Source organism: Pleurodeles waltl, chromosome 5 (assembly GCF_031143425.1).
Source record: "Pleurodeles waltl isolate 20211129_DDA chromosome 5, aPleWal1.hap1.20221129, whole genome shotgun sequence".
Taxonomy (NCBI): Eukaryota; Metazoa; Chordata; class Amphibia; order Caudata; family Salamandridae; genus Pleurodeles; species Pleurodeles waltl.
In genome coordinates this window covers 965154835-965182547 of record NC_090444.1, presented here as the reverse complement: position 1 = coordinate 965182547, position 27713 = coordinate 965154835, and the positions used below count along the sequence as shown (strand labels likewise).

At 41.9% G+C, this 27713-nt stretch overlaps 1 protein-coding gene across 2 annotated transcripts in view; it reads left to right on the top strand.

Annotated features, from left to right (window-relative positions):
- NINL (ninein like) overlaps window positions 1–27713 on the top strand; it is a 464259-nt gene that overhangs the window by 334322 nt on the left and 102224 nt on the right. For both annotated transcript variants that reach the window (XM_069235090.1, XM_069235091.1), the window contains 5 exons: window positions 452–535; window positions 7349–7432; window positions 13671–13784; window positions 24592–24705; window positions 26143–26256. In XM_069235090.1, the coding sequence (XP_069091191.1) occupies window positions 452–535; window positions 7349–7432; window positions 13671–13784; window positions 24592–24705; window positions 26143–26256 (510 nt within the window). The remainder of the gene's footprint in view (window positions 1–451; window positions 536–7348; window positions 7433–13670; window positions 13785–24591; window positions 24706–26142; window positions 26257–27713) is intronic.

Below are 27713 nucleotides of genomic sequence, written 5' to 3'. Positions count from 1 at the left end.
CAATGTAATTAATGGACAATTTAAGAAGCTACTACATTATACAGAAATTCTGCGTCTGAGACTGTTTCCAGTACTGGACATTCAGTTAACAACCCAACAAATGCATGGAGTTCTAGTTTTGGTTCACCTCAACTCAGTTGGAGAAAAGTTCTAAATTACTGTTGTTTGGAAAAAAAGAAATTCTAATGACAGTGAATCATCTGGTTACCTTAAACTAAGCTTATATACTTGCTCCATGTTACACTGTAAACTCAATATGCATTTGAGGAAGAGTACTACGTGCAGTATCAATCTTTTGAGCTGTGATATAAGCTATCTTTGTTTTATATGATATTGTGGCAATAAAGGAAGTGTGAAAAAAATCGAAGGAACATTTTTAGTATGCTGTTTTTTATTTCTTCAAATGGAAACCGGATGGTGTATATGAATGTTGTTTTTTCATTCAAAATAGGCCGCAAACTTAACATTTCAGCTGCTGCAGCTACAACAAGAGAAAAAGGAAGCACTTCAAGAAATTGATGAAAATAAAAAACAGGTTAGCAAATGAGTGGTTGGTGGGAGTACAAATATGTCTATACATAAGGTTATAGGACCGTAAGATGTGTTAATTGTGTAGAAATGTGCACATTACTGTCAAGTTGCTGGTGGGATGCTGAAATCATAATAGCTGATACCATGGCTAACTCTAATGTCTCCCAGTATCCTCGAGTAACAAAGGATCTATAATGGTCTATAGTGCTGATGGGAAATCAAGGGGGAACGGAAGGTAATAGGGAGTGTCTCCCAAGATTTGTAGGAGGCAACCAAAAATTTGTACAACAGCAATATCAATACTGTCAAGAATAGATAAAGAAGGCTTACAGAAAGGCAGAAAATTGCTAGGTCAGAGATAGCTGTAGAGTATCACAATCAAGAAGAGTTACAAAGTTCAAAGATACAAATAATCACTTGTAATAGAGCAATGTTATGGCAATTAATGGCACGATCGATCTGAGGTCTGTGTCACTGCGGTTGTGTGTGTCACTGCGCCATTAGTTGACATAACATTGCTCTATTATGAGTGATTATTTGCGGACCACATGATACTTCGCCTTTTGACAGAACAGTGTACATGCTGCCCTTCTATCTCATCATTGACTATCTCAACCTTAGACCACGCTGTGTACTTTTTCCCTATCCCTACACCTTAAGAAAGCCCCTGGCCTGTGCTGCGAGAAGGAGCGAAATACATGTTGGCTGTTTCTCTGTTTTGCTCTGGAAGAATTATTCTGGACTATTAGAACAATAATATTTAAAAATATATGTATATATACATATATATATATAAGTCAAACCAAGGCCCTTTCAGGGTTAGAGTGACCCATCAATTATGCAAAAAACAAAGGAGAACTCTGGGAAGTTCCCAATTTAGGTGGAGAGCTGCTCTAGTAAGGAGCACTCTGCAACACCAGCCACACTCTAGATTTGCTCACCTCAAATTTCTGCTTATCTAGCAAAGTTTTTAAGCATAGGATCAGCACAGTGCTATCCTCGCCGAGCTAGATAGTGACAAAGTCTTTTGCCATTTGGACAGCAAAATCTTTAAGCATAGGATTGACATAGTGTCATCCTCGCCGAGCTGTAAAATGACAAAAGCCATTTGCCACTCCAGGCACAGTATTACAGCTTTGGACTGGTCAAATACCATCCAAGCCAACCTGGAATGAGTAAAGCAACCCCTGACACGTGTTTCGCTCTCATTAGAGCTCTTCAGAGGGGTATAGCTTTGTCCAGACACATGGGAGCACCCAGTATAAGTCAAACCAAGGCCCTTTCAGGGTTAGAGTGACGCATAAATTATGCAAAAAACAAAGGAGAACTCTGGGAAATTCCCAAGTTTTTAAGCATAGGATCAGCACAGCTTTTGTCATTTTACAGCTCGGCGAGGATGACACTATGTCAATCCTATGCTTAAAGATTTTGCTGTCCAAATGGCAAAAGACTTTGTCACTATCTAGCTCGGCGAGGATAGCACTGTGCTGATCCTATGCTTAAAAACTTTGCTAGATAAGCAGACATTTGAGGTGAGCAAATCTAGAGTGTGGCTGGTGTTGCAGAGTGCTCCTTACTAGTGCAGCTCTCCACCTAAATTGGGAACTTCCCAGAGTTCTCCTTTGTTTTTTGCATAATTTATGTAAATACCCATCTACCTTGCCTTCTAATCATGGTAAACGTCAGCAATTCAGTGTTGTCATTCAGGGTCACCAGTGCCCCCAGAGTGTTCACAAAATGTCTTGCTGTTGTAACCGCCCACCACAGATGGGGCGGCATTCATGTGTTCCCACACTTAATTGATTGGCTGATCTAGAGTGCAAGCAAGTAGCTCTGTCGCACCCACACCTGGACAATTATTTCCTTTCTTCACAAACTGGGCTTCACACCAAACATTGTGAAGTTTCATCTGCAGTCTCTGTAGATTCAGCCCTTTCTAGGAGCCTTACTAAACACAGTTACCTGCAAGGCTTACCCCAATCAAAAAGAGTGCAGGCCTTCCAGCAGCTACTGCCTCTTTTTTAGTTATATCTTCAATTTACAGTCAGAACAGTTATGCTCCTTCTAGGATTGATGGCCCCATGTATAGCCATTATTCCCCACACCCACCTACGCATGCGCCCTCTCTAGCGGTGTCTCTCAACTCAGCACTCACAAGCAGAAAGTCACAGTGTGGATGGAGTGTCGGTACGGGCCAGGACCCATCGCTTTTTGCAGTGGTGGAAAAGTAACATGGGATGTTGTGATCCCAGCATTCCACGGGGGCCATCGTCGCGAATGCATTCCCATTCGGGGTGGTTATAGCATGTTCGGAATCTGACGATCCAGGGCATGTGGTTGCCACAGCAGTATGCCTCCACATCAGTTACCTCTAGCTGCTGGCCATCCAGCCGGTGCTGTAGGCATTCTTTGAGCAGATTCAATGCAAAGTAGTCCTTATAAAAACAAACAACATGACCGCCATGTATTGTCTCCAAAAACAAGTTGGCACTCACTTATCACCACAGCTGTCAGCACTAGTACAGAGAATTTTGCACTGGGCAGTTCACCCTCAGATACACCTCCTGGTAGAGTACCTTTCAGGAGTGGACAACGATTTTGCAGTCCTGCTCAGCTTGGTGTGGCAACAAGCCTACGAATGGAAACTTCATCCACGAGTCCTACTCTTGTACTTCTACCATTGGGGGTTAACCGAGGTAGACCTGATTGTTACCACTCAAAATAAACAAGCATTTGCACTGCAATGGGTCTTGCGTGTGCTCGAGTTAGAGCTTTAGCATTGTAAATTCCTAACTGGACTTTTCTTGCCAAATAAATTGAAAATGAAAAGTAAAACAGTTGACATAAGCAAGCCGATTCAAAGCCCCAAGGCTGCTATAAGCATGAGCGCGAAGGAGAGACACAAAAGAAAAAATGTTTGCTTGCAGTCATACGTATCGGCAAAAGTGCAATTATCCATGTAACAGGGTCGATGGCCGAGGCGGTAACAAAACTGCCCCAAGGAGGGACAAACGTAAAACATTTACCAATAATAACAAAGGATTTTTTAAAGGCAAGCCCATGAACGAGTGATAGTGATGGGTGTGCGGTGGGCGTGGTTAAAAGCCCACAGATAGATTACAACATGTCAGAGCGCTTGCACGCTCAACCTAAAAATGGCAAGGCCTCTAGGTTCCCACACCTATAGTCCATAGAAATGCACTATGAATAAACTGCCCAGGGATTTTTGCCTAGGCTTTTATGTCTTTTCCCCTCCTTCCTCTGTGTTTTGGCGTGGAAAGTCGTTAAAAGAAACTGACGTCACTGCGCAAGGGCGGTGTCTATATACTACTCCCGATGTCATCCCGGCGACCATGACGCCCGCGGAGTGGACCGACACCACCTGCCGACGCGCAAGGGTATTGCTCGAAGAAAAATCTCCGGATCCAGTCTGACGCCTGGGGGAAAATTCTAAGGTAAGGAATCTGCAACTAGAATATGTCTCTACCAGATATTTCATTACCGAAGGTAAGTAACTTGTACGACGGCTCCACCCCTTGGTTTAACAGAGAGTAAAATGAACAAGCAGTCGGGGACACACAACGGTTGTATAAGCAGAGAATGACACTGCAAGGAGAACAGTACCTTTGAAAAGCTGTTTGCTGAAAAGTAGTCAGTCTCCCCGTGCTCTGAACATCATCACTTCCGATGGAAGTTCATGGAACAGGCAAGTCAGGAAATTCATTATATGCCAGAAGGGGCCTTGTGCTGACTCCCTACTCTAATTGCTGAGGATTATCAGACTCCTTCAGTGAGCCTCAGCCTTCAGGACATGTTGTGAAAAGTGCTCTTTAAAAGTTCTACAGCCTACAGAGCCGAACTTAGAGGCGGCTGGAGGTGATTGCACAATGCACCGCTTTTAACTTTGCGTTCGCTAGTGTACAGAGACATAACCAGACCTGACTGGCCACCAGGAATGAAGAAACCTGAGGAATGAAGCATCCTGCTGCAATTTGAAGTTACAACCTGAGATTGTGCTGCATGACGCCATCCTGTATAACTGACAGGTAGAAAAGACATGTTTTCATTTAACGGCCCATTCACCACACACAGGGATTGGACAGGACAGGCTATCATGCTACGGGACATCTGAGAGCTGGACCTGTACGCTGCTCTCTGCTGCTGTGTAACACCAGTCAAGTTAATAAACATTTCAGTAAGGCCTAGGCTGAAGTTTCATAGTAAACAGACCTGGGTTTGGCTCATTATTTCTGACTGGGGTACTACTGCAAATCCACATTAGCTGTGCTAAATTAACCAATGCTTCCAGTGCTGCTCTGATAGCTACAGTTCTTTAATGCGCACAGCAGGAGCAAAGTTAATTGTGAGTGACATAGCATTTTAGTGCAGTGATGTGGACACCACCCTAAAATGTGTTACTTTAACCCGCGAAGTATGGTAATTGGCAGTGATGCCTATTGTGTGGTTGTCTTAGCATACCAACAAGCACAAGTTGGCCAGGATGTCTTAAGAAATCTTTTTCAATCTTCTGCAACATCCTCTTGCTACCCATCGTTTCTGGGAGAACTGTTTAACAGTCTGCGCAGAGCATGTGTATTTACAGCCAGACATACTACATACAGAATATGTTACCTACCTTGTAAGCATCAATTTGTATAATGTAGTGCTGTAGATTCACTTGTGCCCACTCACCTCCCCGGAAGTCTTTGGCTGTTGTAGATACACAAAGTTATCTTATTTCAAAATGTCATACCTTTTGCATGTTTTTGCTATACTTTTCTGTCTTATGCGCTCTCTTTCTGCTCACCTGCTCTGCGGAAAACAATATAACAATGAGGCCGTTGCCCATGCGCATTAACTAGCAAAAGAACAGACACTAAACCACATGACCCAAAAGACTTCTTCTTAGAAAAACAACTTCTGAACGTCCGAGACCAAACCTTGATGGCAGGAGTATGCAGAGCATATGAATCTACAGCGTTACTTGCAACGAACAGATGCTTACAAGTTAAGTAACACATTTCTTTCTAGATTACAGAGTGGATGTCGACATAGGGGGGCCTTGTATGACGTCGACCATAATCTCACAATGCCCTGTGTGCACGCACCAGGATAGATTATTTTTTTCTGCATCTGGATACGGTTGTGCATCGATCGAGCTCCTGATTTGTGCTGAATATTGTCAACAATATCTCAAAGGCGAGATTAAAGGTGCTTGAAAAGGTAATCTGAATCAACGCTTCATGCAGGAGAAAGGTTTTCTCAGGGTTTACCAGAGAGAGTTTTGATTTAGTCGTACAACCATAACTAATCCACGTGGAATCCCAGAGATTCCTCAACGTCATGTTAGAGCATGAGCATGATCCTAAAATTCTGCCTGAACTGCCACTGAATGTTCGCCGTGAATGACGAACATCCAGTCTCTGGTTTGCCTCCCTAACAACCATAAATTGGGAGTATTGCTTTACTTGCTTGCTTTTTAATCCAAAGACTTTTGTGCACGGAGGAAAAATTACTCGAGCACAGTGGGCCTCAGCAGATATGGTGGGGCTGTCAGAATTAGAAAAGCAGCAGAGGAGTGCCCAGTAGATGGAGGATATGGGTTTCTCCAATGACTCTGTCCTGGCAGGCTCATGGGGACCACAAAGATTAAGTCCTTGAAGACTTAATGGAGGTCATAGAAAGTGACCCAAAGCCATGTTTATAAATACTTAGAAGGATCCAAACATAAGACACCCAAGATACCACCTATGGTGCGGAACCAAAAGTCCTAGAGTGAAGCTATGCTGCAGAAAATCAAGTCTTCGATGCCCAAAAAAAATGGCAGTCGAAGGAGCTCAATCCTGATGAGACTGAAGTACCCGTAAGAAGGCACCAAAGGTAATTGCCTCGACTTCGGAAGATGACCGAAGACAAAGAGGCCCAGGCACCCTCCACAGCAGAGTCCCAACAGGACAGTAAAACCTCTGATGTTGAAGTCGAGAAGAAGAAAAGGGCTTTGGAGGATGAAATGGAGGGCCTGTTCCAGAAACAGAAAGCCTTTGAGGAAATCTTTGATCCACATAAACAACCAAAGATGCTAGGGATTAGAAGACCACTAAGTGACACAAGCTACGGAACAGCAGCTGGAGCACGAAATTGAGCACTATACAGACTGTTGGGAGGAGGAACACACTCTAATTCAAGTTGATTCTGAAGGCATGGTGTTTCACATGTAGAAGGTAGATATTTTGTGGCAAAATATTGAGACAGACTCACCTCAGGAGCAGACAGACACAGCCATTGAGGCATCCCTCCCATATGACATCACTATGTATTACGGGTAGTTAAAAAGGCTGCTGATGCCTTCAGAGAGGAAATGGAAATAGAGGAGGAGGATATTTGTTTCTGGTAGACTAGAGACCCTAAATCCTGTTTGTAAGAACAAAAAACAATTATTATTCATGCTACTAAGTGTAATACAGCAGGGTAGAGATGTTTTGAACAGCCCAGTTACTGCAAAGGCCACGATCCCTCAATTTGAAAAGAAGTGCAACGCATCCAACATGGTTCCAAAAGGCCTTGTATTGCTAGACTCACTGCTTGTATGGCAAGTAAAAGGTCCATGTCTCAAGTGTACATGGGGCCCTCACTGATAAATCCCAAAGACATTTTGATGCTGACTTATATTAAACTGTTTATGTGAATGTTGTTTTCAACAAAATACCAGTTATGATTATGTTTGTTTTTTCAACAAAATACAACTAATGGGTATGTTTATTTTCACAGTACAGATTCCACAAGCACCATTTAAAAGATTTTTCTATTTTGTAAACAGGTAGCTAATTTGACTTTGCAACTCCAGTCAACACACCAGGAGAAAGAAAGCCTTCTCAAAGAGGCCAAAGAAAGTAACAAAAATGTAAGAACCAGCAGCATGATTTTCGGAGTGGTGTTTGTGCATATTGTAACAGCATGAACACATGAAAAGAACTGAATGAGCACCTTTTGTTGTTTGACAGTATTGTGAATCACATGTGTTGATGTGAAAATTAAAAAATGCTTTGCTGCAAGGACACAGTTGGTCATACTCTGAGATGGTCATCACTTAATGGAGCCCTAGCTCCCTTTCCTGTGCGCTGGAAGTTTAGAGAAGTGACTGGGATGATCAGGAATGCTAAACCACAGAGAGGTGGTGCTCCCCTGTTTGCCGAGATAGATGGTGGAGAAGTAATTTTAGAAAAGGTTTTTGAAAATGTGTAATGACAGACGTCTTCTTAAAGCAACTCTTCTGATTGTTTGTTTTGAAATTCAGAAGTACTTCAAGTCCTCGGAGTAACTTGCAGTTGTGTGTCCTAAACCACACTGGATACTCAGATGACCAGTAAGCTAGGATAATACGCATGACAAGCCTATGTGCAATACATATTTCAGTCTTATGCCCCCTAAGATGAGTGGCGAACATCACAATGACATAGGTTTTAGAAGAAGGACAATAGCCTCAGGACATATCTCTCATACTCCAAGCAATTAAAACGGGGAATGAAACCACATACAAAGTTTCTAAACTTGGCGGAGAACAACAAATTGCAAGAGTTTTGCGACTCCAATAGCCACATTTAGAAGTGAGAAGATTTAGTTAAGGCATTTAATAGACATGTCCAAGGGTTTCTGACTTTTATGAAAGTGGGGGCGGGGACTGAAAAAAAGCAATCTTCTAATCATTGAAGACAAAAGCGCTCCTTACTGATGCTCCTCAAGACAGAAGAGTAACCAACGTATCTAAACTGAGAGTGACACTCTCAAGAGATCAAAAGAGTAGGCACTTAACACCGCTTTTGGGGGAAATGTGGAACACAAGCTAAAATACCAAGATGTTCACGGTTGAAATGGCAAAGAGACTGTTGATATAATAATACGCTCACAAGTGCCCTTTTGGGTGAAGTAGTAGGGGTCTCTTTACATTTATGCAGTGAAAATATTTTATGGTGCTTTTTACTATATACAGTGTCATGAACTGTTAAAAGTGCTAGGCCAATGAACATTTTCCTCTGTTCGTAACTTTAGGTTGCAATTTTCCTGATGTGATCCTGGCACATTATGCTCTGCTCAGCTGTACACTTATACAACTAAACTACTTGCCAGGGGATCATGCCTTTCCGTTTATTTCCCCCTCACCCTTTTTGGTGCGTCCATCTCTTCTCCTGTATTCCCACAATAGACTCTCTTTAAGTTTAGAGATTCTTAATGTAGGTATCTTGAGCAGCACTACCTTTACTGCTCAAAAATAAATGGTTTATTGATCACAATAAGAATTCTCTTCTTGTCATCAATTTTGGCACCATGTTTTGGAAGAACTGAATGTTTCATTTATTGTAGTCCATACTCTCTCTTGTTAAGTGGTTGCCAGGATTCTCCATGTCGATTGAGTCACATGGAAAGACTGTGCCTTTCTGTTTTTTCAAGTTTCCTATCGACAGTAAGGTCTGTATTTTATTGGCAAAAGGTGTTCATGGCGCACATTTTGGGAATTGTAGGTTCTCCATACTGGATTCTCTCTGCCTGGAAACCACAGATAAATCAAAGAATTACAGTGTGTGCCATTTTCGCACGCAAACTTGGCATTAAACAGTCACTTGCCTCTGAAGCTGTGTCTGTAAGGAATCCATGTGGTCCTTGCATTTATTCATTCATGGAAAATGAAACATTTTACACCTTCCCCTTGAGAAAGCTCATATGATGCAGTTGATTCGTCAACCTCTCGCTACTACTTGATATTTTTCTGAATTTGTAGCCTCTATATTATTTATTAGCCAACCAATACATCCAAGGATGTCAATGGTTTCTCTGTTTTCAATGTTTTTGAAAACAGATGTACCTCAATAACATTAATTTCCTAAATATGTGTAAAGTAGCTAGCTTAGTAATGTTTGTGTTGTTAATGTTAAAGTTAAATTAGTTTAATCTTGCGAAAGAGCTTTCTAGTGTGTTATATATAAGGACAGGTGTGCCGAAGGACTTTGCTACAAAGCCTTCTCTCTCAAAGAGCCTTCATTGTTTTTGTTTTTTATTTTATTTTTTGTTGTGAAATTATTTGCGTTTTCACTTGGATTCATAAACTTTTCTTTCTCGCACATCTATCTGATGGTTAATTTAGCAAGAGATTTCTCTGAAGCTGCATTACTAGCTGACTAATTCATCTACATTTTCCCATTGTAATAAGAGGGTGCCATATCCCGTGGATTTAGCAAGCTTGGTATAGCAGACTTGTGTTTCTCTCTACAGTGTCTGATGTTTTAAACTGCTTTTTAACATATTTGCACAGTCTTCTTGCCTGAATTCAGAGGTGCTCGGTGGACAAAGGATGGGGGACTTCACTTATTCTTTGCACTATAGTCTGGCTGTGTTCAAGTGCCAGCACCGTTAGTAGTCCATCTAGACATGCAGGTATTGTTTCCTCTATAGTTGTTAATTCCAGCCTCATTATTTAATGAAGGCTTGTGTGTGGACATGCCTCTGGCATGCCTGAGGCAAGCCCGTCTATCAGATTAGCTTCTACACTGAGTAAGCAAACAATAGGGCATTTAGAGTACACATTGGCAACAGATCCTCCAACTCGCCAAAGCAAGAGTGATCATAACTTCCAAAGCAAGAGTGATCATTACTGGCACATGTTTTTAGCCAAATGGAGGTCCCTTCCGAAATATAAATTTAGAGATGTATACCTTTCCGGAGGATAACCAGCCAGAAGATTTGTTTCTCACGGAAACTTGGCTAAAAGATAACTGTCTCCCTGATATTGCAGTGTCATTCCCCCACAGATATTCCATTGCAAGATGTAATCAGGTTGATAAGGTTGGTGGGGCATTTGTTGTGACATCTACAAACCATCTTAAAGCAAATTACACCAGCATCACAATCCCTGGGTGCTGAAGTCTCTCTCATGGTCGAACTTTCCCATAATCTACAAAAGCTTCCTGAATTTGCACCTGAAGGACAACGTTTGTGACCATACAGTACTTTTCATACAAGACCTCTCGGCTATACAGCTCTCTTAACTGATTACAGCACCCACGCATAATAATGGACACATACTGTATCCAATTTTTACTAACATTTCTTGCATGACAGTAAAAGCTTCATGTCTGCTGGTCGGATGATTTTATCATTCCTAAAGCCCCCATAGCTGTGCAGTCAAGGGTCATGCAACAATGTTATAAATTAGACACAGCTGTTGGGAAAAGGCCTTACATAATTCAATCCCTGATTTGCTTGGTGATGTCTCCACATTGTATACAGCATTTAATGATTGGGTAAAGGATTTCCTAGATGAGTTAATACCTTTGAGACTGAGTAAGAATGCTCGGCCAAAGACAAAAGCCCCATGGATTTCAGCAGAACTTGTTGAACTAAAGAAAGAATGTAAAAGGAAGGAAAGAAAGTGGAGGGGAAGTTATGATGAAACATGCAAAAGTTTCTACAAAAAAAAGCACAAAAAAATTATCAGTAAGCCATTATGAAAGCTTGGCTGGTTGATTTCACTGCAAGGATTGAAAGCTCTTCCAATTCCTCAAAGGAACTCTACAAAATTGTTAAATCCTTTTTGAAACCTGTTAGCATGGCCTCCCTGTGAGACCTGCTTTAATGTATTAGCCACTTACTTTCTCGGTAAAGCAAGGCTCATATACATACTTACCGGGGCATCGGATCACAAGAATATGATCAACGAAAACGCTTCGGTTGATAGGTCAAAGTGATAACTTTCCTCATTCCTACAGGTTAACAAGGAGGACCTTTTGAATGTAGCAAAAACTGTGAAATCAGGCGTCCCGCTGGATTCCAACTCCTTGATATTTTGTTGAATGGGAAGTGGAAATACTCTTCTTTCAGTACTTACTGGCATTTTTGGAGTTTTGTAACATCCTACACTGAACCCAAACTGGTTTTCGGTCAAGGTGCAGTAGTAAACAGCACTCCTCACTGCTACAAAGGAGCTTAACAGGGTCTTTGACCAAGGTGGTTCAGCTGCTGTCATTCTGTTTGGTTCGATTGCAGCATTTGACACTGTCTTTTACCCAGTCCTACTTTGTAGATTAAAAGATGCCAGGATTATGGGTAGCGCACTAAACTGGCTCTCCTCCTTTCTAAATAACAGATGTTTTCAAGTTAATCAAGGGATATTATTTTCTGCCAAACATCACCTAAAGTGTGGTGTTCCCCAGGGCTCTTTCTTAAGCTTTTTAATCTTTATGTTCATCCATTGTCAGACATCATTTGCTCTTTAAATTTTGCTATGTGTCTTTTGTGGTCGATACACAGATTGTCTCCCTCACTCCCCACACAGAATTTATTTCACAGCAGCTTAATTCCTGCTTAAAGCAAGTTGCCAATTGGATGGCTGCCAGGTGGCTGAAGTTGAATGGTGATTAAATTGAGGTTTTGGTGGTCAACAACAACCCATAACTTTGGAATCAGCTCAGCTGGCCCTCCTTCTTGGGAGACGTCCATCCCCCAAGCCAGAAGTGAAAAGCTTGGGTGTTACACTGGACAGCAAACTCAATATAGGAGTTCAGACCAAGAAGCTGGCATCCTGTTGTTTTGGCCTTTTGAGATCCCTCAGGAAGACACTTATGGGGTCATTCCGACCGCCAGGGCCGGGGACCACTGAAGCACCGCCAACAGGCTGGCTGTGCTTCCAGGGCCATTCTGACCGCGGCGGTAAAGCCGCGGTCAGAAAAGGGGAACCAGCGGTTTCCCGCAGGTTTTCCCCTGGCCCAGGGAATCCTTCCCGCCACCCTGTTTCTGGCGGTTCTTACCGCCAGGAACAGGATGGCGGGTACGGGTGTCGTGGGGCCCCCTAACAGGGCCCCATGAAGATTTTCACTGTCTGCTTTGCAGACAGTGAAAATCGCGACGGGTGCAACTGCACCCGTCGCACCCCTGCAACTCCGCCGGCTCCATTCGGAGCCGGCTTCCTCGTTGCAGGGCCATTCACGCTGGGCCGGCGGGTGCCCTTTTGGCGGTCGCCCGCCGGCCCAGCGGGAAAGCCAGAATGGCATCGGCCATTTGGCGGTGACCGCATGGCGGGCGGCGACCACCGCCCGCCGCGGTCAGAATGACCGCCTTAGTTGGTTACCAATTGCTGCCCAGAGAATGGTGGTTCAGGGCCTTATAATTTCAGGTTTGATTACAGGAGCTGTCTATCCGGGTAGTCCACTCTCAGTTACAAAAAACCTTCAGGTAATACAGAATGCTGTGGCACAAATCCTTTTGGCCACTCCCAAATTTCAGACTGCCTCCCCGACACTTGCCACTTTAAACTGGCTACCCATAATCAAGATGATTCAGTTTAAAGTGCACTGCATGGTTCACCATACAAGCCACATGAAGGGGCCTCATGTCCTCCATCATCTGGGCAGCTCTTACTGCCCCAAAAGAGACTTAAGATCTAGCAACCTGAGTCTTCTTTCCATCCCCATGGTGAAAAAAGTTTGGTGCGGTGGGCACTCTTTTGCCTACCTTGCCTCCAAATTGTGGAATGCCTTACCCTTGACTCCTAGACTAAATGGTAACCTAGCTGCAGGAAACAACTCAAGACCTATCTGTTTGTTTAAGATTATTATATTGAGCCTGGTAGTCTTCTCAGTGCAGGGACGCCCGTTGGGTAGCCGTGCGCTTGATAAATTCCTTTGAATTTGCATTTAATTTAGCTTTGTCTTTACTCTCTCTTTTGAGCCATAATTTAGAGCTGCTGAAGTGATAGGTAGCTAGGAGATTAAATATCGTTGGTAAGTTCAGTTTCTTTCTAAGGTCTGAAGTACATTCAAATGATGGGATGGTATTTTCGTAATTAGAAACAGTAAACGTTGTGGGTCTTTGCATTTATTCCGAAGTCTGATTCAGATTGAAAAATAATGAGTTTAAGATAAAAGACTGGATTGGAAGATAAACTCTGAAGTAAACATGAAGTAGATCTTTAATGAATCTTTATAACGAGTCTTTATCCTGCTTTGTCTTGTGCTAGAAGATCATGCTCCTTTGTACAATATATGCCAATGTGGTCTCAATTGCTTCTTTATAAATGATGTAATGTATTTTAGTATGTAAAAAATATACCGGCTGTACATACGCATTTGCTAAATTGGTTATTGATTTGATAGCTTTCCAGAATGGATTCTCTTCAACAAGAAGTGAACGTACTGAGGCTTGAGAAGCGGGCTTTGGAAGACAAGTGTCAGCAATTAACAAAAGAAGCTAAGGACTGTGCAGAGCAGGTATTAAACTGATTTTGTAATTTCCATAGCAACTGTGCATGCAAAGAATGATGTGACTGCGTACATCTTTACTTCCTTAGAAGTCTGTGACAGATGTCGCTAGGAGGAACATCACAAAGAAAGACCCAGTAACGCTTTTTAGCATGAACTTCCTGCTCCATCAGTACTGCACCACCTTGTAGGTAGTTCATTTTGAAGAGCAAAACAGTGGTTTTCTTTCCAGCTGTTGTTTGGTAAGACGAGGTTTTATATTGGAGACAATATACCATAGTGTTGTCCTCCATCTCAAAACACTTCTAGTCTACAAGGACTTCTTTTTGATATCTTTTAATGTTTTTCTAGTTAGGGCAATCAGAAGCAGGGCACATTCACAAATGTATGTGAAATCATAAAGTTGTACCATCATGCCAATTAAAACAAACAAGGCATTTAGTAGATGTTTAGAACTGTGTATCCCAACAATCTGTAATTTGGTATAATCAGAGTCAACTGCGTTATGCAACTCCTAAATCCTCCCTATTATTCTGCCATACTGCATGCTTTGTCATCTAACAGCCTATCTATTTAAGTGTTAACCCAATAGAAAAGGTATTTTCTCTTTTCTTCAAGGGGGGATAATATCTCTGTGAATATAGTAACACTAGCCTAAACAGTTTTCATTTAGAGAGATCCCACTCCAGCTTCACGTATCTTCTTACTAATTTAAAATAACCCCTCAGCAGCAGCCCCTTCCTCCCCATCCCTCAGCTAATTTTCCTTTCTGGTGTATTTGGATGCATCTATGTTGTAGCAATAGATCAATTTGGTAGTGTAATAGCCGTTGTTGTTGCTTTCTTTCTCATTTTGTTTTCGATGGGTAGTGGTGAGCCATCCAATAACCATACTTTCACAGCTCTGAGGCTTTTTATCCCTGTGTTTGTGTTTTTTAAGAATCGATTGTCTCATCCTAAAACTGAGTTCTTGGTGCAGTTTGACATGTGTATGAACGTGGGCAAAAGGTCTCCTGTATGGTACTTATTTATTTTTTGTAGCGTGCTTGTGGTAATGTAGGTGCAGTGCAGGAAGTTAACTAATTTAACTTAAACAGTTTCTTCATTGTTGATGCAGTTTTTTGTACATCCATGCATATTGCCCCACATATCTGCAGTAACTCCTTTCTCCTTCTAACCATCAATATGGTGGTATCAAATGCATTACACTTTGTGAGGCTATCAGGAAATTTGTCACTTGTAATCTTTGCTGTCGTAAATATTTGACTTTATTGCAGAAATTGTGTACTTACGTAATTATTGACCTCATGTAAATGAGACATACATTTAAGTTAGGAGTTGATTACCCGTATGTGTATGCCATCCTCCCATACATTCTGTTAAATTAATTTCACCATCTGCTTTTTGTTAATTAGGGAAACCCCACAGTGGGGCTGATTTAGTGTCTGGTGTGCACCGGTTAATCTACTTTGATAACTAATCTCATTGATGTGATGCTAAATCAACCAGGAATGGTTGTCTCAGCGAGTCCAAGAAGGAGTCAGTAAGTTACCTGTGCCTGTTTCACCACCTAGCCCAGACATCAAACTATAGTTTATACCTCATCCTTCTGTAAAAGATCATGCTGCAAACTGTAGTTACAACACCAGTAGTATCCTTCTGTGTCTGGAGCTCTAAATCCTCCTTCCTCATTACCAAGGTTTTGGACACTTATTTTCACCCTGCTCTTTTCTTCCAAACGAAGGTGTATCAGTGTTTCTTTAATTCCACAAATAGTTTCCTAAGCTACACCCTTGCATCCCTGAAACACGTAAGCACCATATCAATACCAACATCTTATTCCGGGCTGGCCTAGCCATCAGTAAGAGTGTTAGTTTCTCTCATGTATTACTTTTATAAATTTATAATGACTTCAGCATTGTTCAATGTCTGTGTCTGTTTCACTAGCCATAATTATTATGCTGAAATATATAAACACATGTTTCTAATTTAAGTGGTAACAACGGGAGGGCAGTTTTTGATCTGTTCATTATTCTGACTATCAACATAAATTTTCCCTCATCCCCAAAATTTTACCAAACTTTTTCATTTCCTCCAGAAGTAAATACACCAACTCGTCAGATTCACTTGAATATATAAGCATTTAATCCTCATAAAGTGATAAAGTATATTCTATGGCAAAGGGTTCCACAGCCAAAGCAAGCTAGTCCTCTTTCCAATTTCTAGTTGTCTAATATCATTTGATTTGCACACACACTGGATCTAGGTTTGGTATTTGCTAGTTTCACCTACTTCACAAAAGCTATTAGGATGTTTATCACCGCTCAACAAATGTGGTGGTAAATATTTACATCCAGTGGAGTCAAAAACTTCCTCTGCTTCCAAAGCCTCTAAGGTGTGCATACTAGCACAGCTCTTGCACTGTACTTGCAAAATTTCTTGTGAATATAAAAAAACTTAAAACAGGCTTAAAGCCTACACATTACTTATCTTTACTTACTATTGGTTGGCTCCGACATCCCTCTTGTTTCCTTGCTTCTCATTGGTCAGACCCTCCTCCTCAGCTAAGCGTCTTCCCAGGGCTTCATCGTGTGTCCCTGCTGTGGAATATGGATGAAATACAGCTTCTTGTCTGTGACCAGTGTCCTTCCACTGGCCATAGACTTCTGCAGGTACTCTTTTTGCGTGCATATCTCTGCAGTCCCTCTGCATCGCCCATGCCATCTCGGTTGTGTTTCCCCCACCCCTTCCTCCTGCGCTGTCCATTGTCTTACCACCTTCCTCCCATGTCTTTTGTTTCCCTGCCCTCCTCCCATATCGTGGTTTAATTAGCCCCCATGCCCTTCTCCTGTGTCTGAAGTTTAATCATACTACCCTCCTGTGTGTTGTTGAATTCTCCCCCCTCCTTACGCAGTCAATTTCTCAGCACTCCTACACATCCTTCTCTTGCACTGTGTTACTCAGCCCCCACCATCCCATCCTACTGTCCATTTCTCTCCACGGTGCTCTCGCTCCCGCCTACCATTTTTCACCACCCACACCCCCACTCCTCCCACTGACTGTTTTTCACCATCCGGCCCTCTGCCATTGTGTTGCCTGACCTCTCTCCAACCCACGGGCTGCTTTGGAACATGACTTTAGGATAAAGCTGTATACTGTGAACAAAGCTGGCCACGTGATAGCGTTTTTTTTTTCTTTTTTACGTAAAGCCATGAGGCACAGCAGCTCGCTCTGCTGTGCAACATGTAAACAAAAATTGACAAAGACAGTAGGTCTTGCATAGGAAAAACCTATTGGCTTTGCAAATGCTATTTCTTCAGTTGACTCTTCCATTATGACTTGTGCCATTCTCTTCAGATTAAGAACTGTACATCTATTTTGCATAAAAACACATGGGTCTTCGTGGATTAAGCAACTCATAACTTGTTTCTGTCTCACAGCTATACATTTCACAAATATGTTGATGTCCTTGAGCATCAATGGTGGTCTTTCATTTGCAATCTGGGATACTGTTAATATACACAGGTATTACCCTCCTTCATGGAATCAGGATATACCCATTTCTTTGTGCTTTCTTCCAGTACACAGTGAGACAAAGTCCAATCCAAACTGATGCATAATTCAACTTTCATTATTAAGGAGATCACCAGAAATGATGTATCTTGTGAAACAGTTGAGAAAGAAAACACTTTGCACTTCAGAGTAAACCTTCAATTTGTTTTTCTGATCATGATGGTGTTTTGTTTATAAGTACTGCACTTACAAACAACTTAAACACCACCTACAGCACATGCATAAACTACTTGAGAAAATCTGATATGTCAGTGTTGCTAACCATGTATGGAAGTCTGTTTCTTTCTGTTTAATTTTGTCTGTATTTGCCGTCTACCCTAGAGATATAGGGCCTCATTCTAACTTTGGAGGACGGTGTTAAACCGTCCCAAAAGTGGCGGATATACCACCTACCGTATTACGAGTCCATTATATCCTATGGAACTCGTAATACGGTAGGTGGTATATCCGCCACTTTTGGGACGGTTTAACACCGTCCTCCAAAGTTAGAATCAGGCCCATAGTAACCAAAACTCTCCTTTTTTTTTTTTTTTTTTTTTTTTATAGTTGTGGCTAAGCCACATGGTGGCCTCAAACTTGTACAATAAGAAACAGTTACAGTTGCTGCTGCATTCTGCAGTAGCTGTAATTCGTAATGACTAAGGGCAAGATGTACAAAGTATATCTACTGTCGCATAGACTCTAATTCAGAATTTGTGACTGCAAAAATGCTTTTTCTAATGTATTAATCCCTTTTAGGAGTGTGTGAATTTTTAATGACTTTTAATATGGTTCTGCAACTGAATACCGATTCAGTCTTTGGAAGGGGGTGCTGTGTGCATCCCTTCTAAATACCAGATTGGTATATGATGCATAGTGTTTTATGATCTTAATCTGGTTGCAAATCTTTGAAAATGTACTGAGTTCTGAGCTGGCGTGGTAACCCATTTGCAAAAGAGAATGCTTCCCCTTGAGACACCATCCTCTTTATGAAAGTAAAAAAAAACAAGTTTGTTGGAGAGTAGGCAGTGGTCCAGTAAACACTTACAACTCTCAAACCAACTTTGAAAAAAATATCATTTTTTTATCCACAGTCCCATTTCTTTTAAGGAAAACGGGCTGGATAAAAGAAAGATTACTTCATATAAAGGTAGTCTCAGACATGGTGGTCTGCCGACCTGACCTGGGAGGCTACAATCCCTGGCATGGCCACCAATCAGAGTAGCAGTCAGGCTTCACTGTTACTAATTGGGAAGGATCAAGGCTGATTTACATATGGCTCGTTCCTGTCTGATGCAGGATGGAGGTTAAAAAAAAAAGATGGATTGGGATGTGTCTCTAAGTAATTACCAGTGGCTGACAATAGTTAAAGCTTTCTACCCAGCAGTTTTTTATATTCCTGGGTATGAGAGATATTCTGAGAAGTTCTCCCTGTGTTTACCATGCCACTAGAACCAAGCTGCACCTTACTCAGGATGCCAAAATGGGGCAAACCTGGTCTGGGTTTGCATGTGTTTTCTGGTTCATGAGGTCAAATGATGGACTGGGATGCGGCCAGAGTAATTATCAGCGGCAGAGGTTATTTCAAGCACTCCACTCATCTTTTTTTATATTCATCCAACTGGAGTGAGTTACAATTTACGACCTACCCCATTAATATTGATGGGGCAGGTTGTATTACAAATTGAAATTTTATGAATCATCCGATTACTACATAGGTCAGTTTGTGAAATTCTGTGCTGGTCACAAAGTGCAGCAGTGTTTTTTCTTTTTTTACACCAGTATTTAGTACATCTGGTCCTTGTTATAATGGATATATTGTCAACTCTGGCCTGCAGGAAATGGTTTCAGAAAGTGTAATCTCTGCTACAGAGAATGCCTTGCCAACATTTGGCACTTTCTTGAAACTGGGTTAGTTGAGAGGTGTAGTGTCCTTTGGATGTGAGAAAACAGGCTTGATAAGTACTGCTTAGAGCTCGAAACTATACATTGAGAGCCTATGGCAGTCAGGTATGTGGCATTTTCTTGTGGCCCTGGAAGCCAGAAGTTACAGAGCAGATTCACACGTGGGTGCTGGTTCCTACTGGTGTTCAGGGCCCCAGTATAATTGGACTCTGATGGGGAAACAAAGTTATCCACTTTGGGTTCTTGACTCTGACAGCGTAGCTACAATGAGTACTCAAGGTTCTCTTGGGGAGGTAGAATTAGATTAGAAAATCAGATGCATTATAAAATGGTAAATATGACAATTTGTTTGGCGAGACACTATTATACATTAGGAATAAAATAATTTTTCAGCAGTAGATAGATGGAGCAATAGGATACACAGGTAAAATCAGAAGATGCTGGCACCCAATAGGGATAAGATATGACCATAACTTTATTATTTCTACATACCAAACGCTGTGGCCCAAAATCTGGTACTTAGTCAGTTTTGTGTACTGAAGTGCAAGGGAAAAATGAAAGATGTTTAAAACTCCCTATGTCCCCTCCAAAAAAGAAACACCATCCAAATTACAAGGACCCCACCTCAAAGCTGTTACTAGTTCTCCCCAACGATCTGGTGATAGTCGTTGTTTCCTTGGGTCCTTTCATTAATATTTGCTTAGAGATAAAGTCCAAAGTCACTGGAGTCCCACAACCAGCTTTGCAACTCATCTGGTTGTGTTGTTGTTCTGTGGTAGGTACCGAGTAGTCAGATAGTGTCTATAATAGAGTTCCAAGGGTACCTAAAACTTTAAGTGTGTCACTTGGAATTTACCTGTCGCTTTGAAATCTTTACAGCGGAACCAGCATGACTGGGGACAATCAACTGACTTCACCAGTTACTACTAGGAACTCATATTTAAGATTAGAGGGAAGAGAGCAATTTTAAAAGTCTGTATCTCTAGAATTGTATCAACTTGAAGGATAGGACAACAGTTCACTTCAAAATCAGGAGAGCTACTTCATGCTGAGATGTGACGGCGGACTGCATACTGGTTGTACTGAGGTTCGAGGAGGGATGGTGGTGGACATACAGAAACCTTAAAGGTGAATGGTCGGTCAAGGTGGTGCAGGCCCACGATCTCTTGCATTGAGTAACAACTGTGCAGCCAAAAAGCCAAAACAGTGCTCTTCATATGGTGTCCCTTTTCAGGTAATAGACTTTCAAAATACTTTTACTGCTAGGGGTCTTTGCAGCCAGTTCTCGGGGGCCCCATGTAGATTATAGGCTGCTGGGTAGCAAAGTCATTAAAAACACTAGCAGTACAGTTTTTACTGCCCTCGGGCGTCTGGGTGCAGAGATGCTGGATGGGTCGGGTGCCTTGCGGCCTGCATTGTTGGCGAAGAGTAGGGGCACCTAGGAACAGGCTGCAGAGGTGGACCTGGAGACAACTCTGAGACCTCCCAATGGGGATCTCCATCAGTGGAGTCCTTGGAGCAGGGGACACTGTCGGTTGTTGAAGACCAAGGCTTTGAAGCTCGGATGCAGTGGGTTTTGGTCAGCAGGTGCTCCTGCTTCAAGCCGGCCACAGTTTCTTGGGTGGACCTGCAAGAGGGGGACAAAACAGGGCAGTGGGACCACTCTCAGGGGTGGCTTCTGCTTTGCTGACATCCCTCGACACCTGGTCTCTGGTCATGGCGTTGGTGTCCCAATTGGACACAAACAAGTGTTGGTTGTTGAAGGGGGTCTGGTACCCCGAGTAGTGGTGCAGCATGGCTCCAATGGATCCTGGCATCTTCTCACTTGTGGGGAGGCAGACCTGACCTCCTGGAGCACAATTATCTCTCCCCGGGTGGCTGCTGCACCAGTGGACATTGGTGATCAGCGAAACAGTGAGCCGGACATTGCAGCCTGCAGGGTGCAGGGAAGGGGCTCCTTCACTTCAAGGGAGATGCTGATGGCTTGGGGAAGTGCTTGAGGTCCTTCGAGGCTTCTGGAGGCTTCACAGCTGCATGACGAGTCAGGCTGTTGTTGTCGGTACAAAGCAGGAAGGCAGGCAGGGGTTTGGTGCCAAAAGTCCACCAGCAGTCCGCAGTTCTCACTTCTTCGGCTCTTCTTGGTTCTTCTTCTCAGATAGATTTGTTCTTCTAGTGTCAGGGGGATGCCTAAATACTCAATTGAGGGGTACTTAGGGGGAGTGTAGAGTAGTAGCCAGTGGCTGCTTACCCTTTGGGTGACTACACCCCCTGTATGACCACTTCCTGTGGGGATTGGGCATAACTGTCTGAGAATTCCTAATTCTACCAAATACAAGATGGTGGAACCCATCCTTCATGGAGAACATCAGGCTGCTAACCCTAGGGGTGTGTCTAGCCTGGTACTGCAACGTGTCTATCTGGGTAACTAATTTTCCACCTGTCCTGGTGCCATATGGGCCCAATTGCAGGAGCGTTTTCTCTCTCGACTCTGGGGGGAAGCCGGGGTCACATATCAAGGGCAGCAGGAACTTTGAAGTACCTGGCCTTGTTATGCAGATTTACTAGCTATCTTGCTGGAGGAGGTGATAACACCTTCCTCTGGAGCATGCATAGTTTCTAGCATCCTAGAGCGGGGGCTCTCACCTCCACGATTTCAGAAACATGTCTGTGGCGGCAGGCTGGTCGATTGCACACTAAAGAACTAGTAGGTTTCATAGGGCATCTATAAGTTGCCTGCTGGGTGCATGTCAAAATAAATCTAAGACTGGCATCATTTTGTATTTATTAAGATGAGGTGTTTGATATCAAACATCACAGGTTTCAGTGAAGCCATTATTTAGCTGGGTAACTCGCAATGTCAATTGTAATTATCAATTAAGCATTGAAATTACATAATATAACTATATAATAAAATGGGAATTTACATGTTAAAACAACATCTAGCCCTAATACCCTACAAGCCCAACAACCTGCTACTAAATTAACAGTTTCTAATTAAGTACAAAAATGTAAGTTCACTAAAACAAATTAACTACAAGTATTTTTATAACACCAATAACTTCTACTAAACAACTAATATTTATCAAACCAACTGAAACTGATATTTTCTACAACTATTTTAAATGAAACAATAGTATACACAACTATATTTAAAAAGAAAAATAGCTTGAAACACAATATTATTACCTTCTATGTTCTATCCCACAATATTTTCAACATGATATTTGTGGCCAACAATATTTTTATACAATAATTTCTCAAAATATCTTCCAGATTATATACACACAGTACGGGCTGAGACCTATACAGGGAGTGCAGAATTATTAGGCAAGTTGTATTTTGAGGATTCATTTTATTATTGAACAACAACCATGTTCTCAATGAACCCAAAAAACTCATTAATATCAAAGCTGAATATTTTTGGAAGTAGTTTTTAGTTTGTTTTTAGTTTTAGCTATGTTAGGGGAATATCTGTGTGTGCAGGTGACTATTACTGTGCATAATTATTAGGCAACTTAACAAAAAAAATATATATACCCATTTCAATTATTTATTATTACCAGTGAAACCAATATAACATCTCAACATTCACAAATATACATTTCTGACATTCAAAAACAAAACAAAAACAAATCAGTGACCAATATAGCCACCTTTCTTTGCAAGGACACTCAAAAGCCTGCCATCCATGGATTCTGTCAGTGTTTTGATCTGTTCACCATCAACATTGCGTGCAGCAGCAACCACAGCCTCCCAGACACTGTTCAGAGAGGTGTACTGTTTTCCCTCCTTGTAAATCTCACATTTGATGATGGACCACAGGTTCTCAATGGGGTTCAGATCAGGTGAACAAGGAGGCCATGTCATTAGATTTCCTTCTTTTATACCCTTTCTTGCCAGCCACGCTGTGGAGTACTTGGACGCGTGTGATGGAGCATTGTCCTGCATGAAAATCATGTTTTTCTTGAAGGATGCAGACTTCTTCCTGTACCACTGCTTGAAGAAGGTGTCTTCCAGGAACTGGCAGTAGGACTGGGAGTTGAGCTTGACTCCATCCTCAACCCGAAAAGGCCCCACAAGCTCATCTTTGATGATACCAGCCCAAACCAGTACTCCACCTCCACCTTGCTGGCGTCTGAGTCAGACTGGAGCTCTCTGCCCTTTACCAATCCAGCCACGGGCCCATCCATCTGGCCCATCAAGACTCACTCTCATTTCATCAGTCCATAAAACCTTAGAAAAATCAGTCTTGAGATATTTATTGGCCCAGTCTTGACGTTTCAGCTTGTGTGTCTTGTTCAGTGGTGGTCGTCTTTCAGCCTTTCTTACCTTGGCCATGTCTCTGAGTATTGCACACCTTGTGCTTTTGGGCACTCCAGTGATGTTGCAGCTCTGAAATATGGCCAAACTGGTGGCAAGTGGCATCGTGGCAGCTGCACGCTTGACTTTTCTCAGTTCATGGGCAGTTATTTTGCGCCTTGGTTTTTCCACACGCTTCTTGCGACCCTGTTGACTATTTTGAATGAAACGCTTGATTGTTCGATGATCACGCTTCAGAAGCTTTGCAATTTTAAGAGTGCTGCATCCCTCTGCAAGATATCTCACTATTTTTGACTTTTCGGAGCCTGTCAAGTCCTTCTTTTGACCCATTTTGCCAAAGGAAAGGAAGTTGCCTAATAATTATGCACACCTGATATAGGGTGTTGATGTCATTAGACCACACCCCTTCTCATTACAGAGATGCACATCACCTAATATGCTTAATTGGTAGTAGGCTTTCGAGCCTATACAGCTTGGAGTAAGACAACATGCATAAAGAGGATGATGTGGTCAAAATACTCATTTGCCTAATAATTCTGCACTCCCTGTATTCTTTGGCCCAGGTGGGAAGCATGCATCAACCTCATAGGTTTGCTTTATTTAAAAGTTAAATCCTTCTCTATACTTGGTGTGCAGTTTTTGTTGGCTTTGCAGTAGTTTGAACTGTTCCTAGGTCATTTGCATATGACACTCAAAGAGCCCTGCATCTCATTCTTTTTTCCTGGAAAACCAAAAATACAAGAATTGGAGGAAGGACGGATTCTAATCAGGCAGGTAGAACATCCTTTGGACAAAGAAATTAGCATGCATAAACCGAGTGTGCATGCCCACACTCTTCACAAAAATCTCAAATTGAGTATAATGGCAATAATCGCCACTGATCAGGATCCCACAAACCAAGGCCTCACCTATCCTTACGCAGATAAATGGGTGACTTTTACCTAGTAGCATATGAAGAATAAAGAATCTTAAATGTGGTCTTCCTTTTGACATGTCCAGTGTGTTAATCATTTCTGAATTACTTTTTATTGATACAATAGGTCATGCAGATGCAGAAGCTTGAATCAGAACTGCAGCATGTAAATCAGGAAAGCCAGGCACTGAGGCAGAAGGAGGCACAACTGAGAGATCAACTGGTGGAATCTCATGGCAAGGTACCACATAGCTGCAATGTTTGTCTCTAACTAAGAGCAGGCCTTAGATTTCTGGATGTGGGAATCACTTAAATGTTAGTGTACATATGAATTCCTCTTCTGGCATAGACCAGTGAGCAGCACACATCTCTTAGTACTCTTGTGTACACTGATTCCTGTTTATAGTGTTGTTTCAATGAACAGGTGCCTGCTGCTTCTTGATTCTAGTGTGTGTGTAGGTATGTGCATTTTCCAGGCTTAAGGTACACAGAGCGAGGGAACCAGTGAAAAACAACAATATAAGTTAATGAGGTTAATAAGAGAAAGGGAAATCATGGGGAAATCATACTTAAAGTTAAAGGGATTGAACAGCTCATGTTTTATAAACAGTGAGAATGAGGCGCTAGGAAGAAAAAGCAACCATTTGAGTATAGGAATCTTAATATAAGTGTTACTGGCGTGTAAGGTCTAGGAGCAAGCTGAGAAAATTGGATTAGCCTAGACAGACTAAATAGGTCAGGATAGAAGACGGAGAGCAAATTCCAGGTACGTGGGTGTAAGTGATGGATGGGAAAATAGAAAAGTATGGTCTCAGGAAGAGAGTGGGAAACAGGGACAGCTGCATATGTAAGGATGCAGTAGAATATGTTTTAAGGATAGACTTAACAAAAAATATGTTTTTGAGAATTAAAAGCTGAGGCTGGAAAAAACTGTTAACAAGGAACTTGGGGTTTAATTTTTTTACTACACAGTTTTGTATTGTGATGCAGGTCACCCGATGCTAATGTTGGTAGCCCCATCAGTTCTTACATATTGTATTATACGTGGCATTCTGGTGAATGAGAAGCGAAACTAGGCATAAGGGAAACCAAGAATGGAATAAATATTTTGGCCCTTTCTAGGGATCATATGAACTTCAGTTATCTTGAAAGGAGTTAGGATAGGTATTCTATTGAAAAGGATTGTCAATCAGTAGATTCCCAATACTCAGAGTGACAGAGTTTAAAATGTAAAAGAACCAGAATGGCTTCCAATCTGAATTAAAGTATTCTGGTAACAGATAATGCAGTTGCTTTACTTGTGAAATACAGCAGGTCTTGTTTACTACCGTGGTGAGCTTTTGTATAATTAGGGTGTATTGTTGGATGATTGATCCGGTGAGGAGTAAACAACCTGAGCTTGACTGGGTGAAAGGGGTCTGGAGTAGGGGCCTTTCCGCTATGTATGTATTGACATTTATGTTATGCACACCTAGCTAGAAAGCAAAGGAGCGCTATACATTACCTGGGCATGGTTCCTTTTCTCTGTGGTGCTCCTCACTCACAAGGTATTGTTACTATAGCGTAAACTCTCATGTGTGTAATTTGCTCAATACATAGCGCTGGATGAGAGCTTTGAAATGTCAAAAGACAACCTTTTTGTTAATAGCTTCAAAATGTCTGTTTAATGACAAAACAGGTCACCCAGATGGACAAGCTTGAATCTGAGCTGCAGCATGTAAACAAGGAATGCGAGGCACTGAGACAGCAGGAAGCACAACTGAGAGAGGTGCTGGTGGAAGCTCAGGACAAGGTAGAGCTCAACTGTATTGTTTTCCCTGCAACAAAAATGGTTTGGAGTGAAATATATTTTTCTGAGATGAAAACTTGTGCTCTCTGCTGCTCTCATTTCCTGCCCTCTCTCCCTCCTGCCTCTAGGATAACTATACAAACTGTAGATTTCGAGATGTAGTCCTCATCCACTGTGGATACTGTAGTTGATTTTAAACAAAGCAGACATTCCACTGTACTATGCAATACAAAAATGTGTGTAGGCACCCCATTTTGTTTTTTTACCACAGGAATCTTTTTCACATTCAGAATGTTTTCCTCTTGAAATACGGACCAGTACCTTTCACTTTTCCAATGTGGAAAGACATTTATTGTGAACCTAACTATTTTTTAAGTGAATTTCTATGTTTAAAAAAAATAAATCTATTTCCTTATTATAACGCCCCTGTATTTTTCGTTTTTTAAGTGAATTTCTATTTTTTTAAATTCTATTTCCTAACTATAATATCCCTGTAACCTTTGTTTTCGTCAGTGAATTTCTATGTTTTTTCTTAACATAAAGTAATAATTACTTTACGTTAATCCAACCACAATGGCCCTCCAGTTCGGGCAACTCCCTATAACCACCCAACCCCACACCACACACGATCTTCTGCTCTGTGTGGCGGGGGTTGTCTGGCCCCCTATAATAACCCAAACCCCTGCCATGCACAGCCCTTTGAGACAGGGGGTGGCCATAGGGCCTGCAGCCAACCCCCTATAATCACCCAACCCTGCACCACTCCTGTGGCCAGCCCCCTATAACCACCCAATTCCCCAATTTAGATCATGCACCCCTGCATTGGCCGCATGGCCTACCCCCTATAACCACCCAACCACGTGCCATGCACGGTCTTTGGCTACCCCACGGCACTCATGAAGTGCTTCTTTGTTTGGTGGGCATGTGATCATATTCCTGTGCATCAAGAATGTGTCTCCAAAATCGGCAGAAAAAGCGTCAGGGGCCTTTTTAGTGAGCTGTCCATCTTACTGGGAAAATAAGGGGAAGACGTTGCATACCACTAATGTTTATTGGACAGGGCCAAAATCGTAGAGTTTTGTGGCCATTTTACATACTTGTAGTTTTTAAAAGGTATAACACATTCTCTGGTCTCACCAGCAGATGACAAGAAAGAAACTACTCATCAGAGTCACTACTTGAGATATTGCACTTTAAATAAGCGATGCAAACACCTCCATCAAGGTTTACAGATAACTTTTCAAGGTGTAAATGCAGAGTAAAAACACTTATTTTCCTTTGACCCTGAACAAAAAAATTAGAATGAATAGTACTTCACATAAGTGAAGTTTCAGCTTGGGTACCTGCTTTTTTATATCTGAAAGTATTTCCCATTGAGGTTTAATTTCTGTGAAATGAGCATTGTGCCAGAATTAACGCTGCTCTGGGTATTTATCTAAGATAAGTATGCAGGGCAGGAT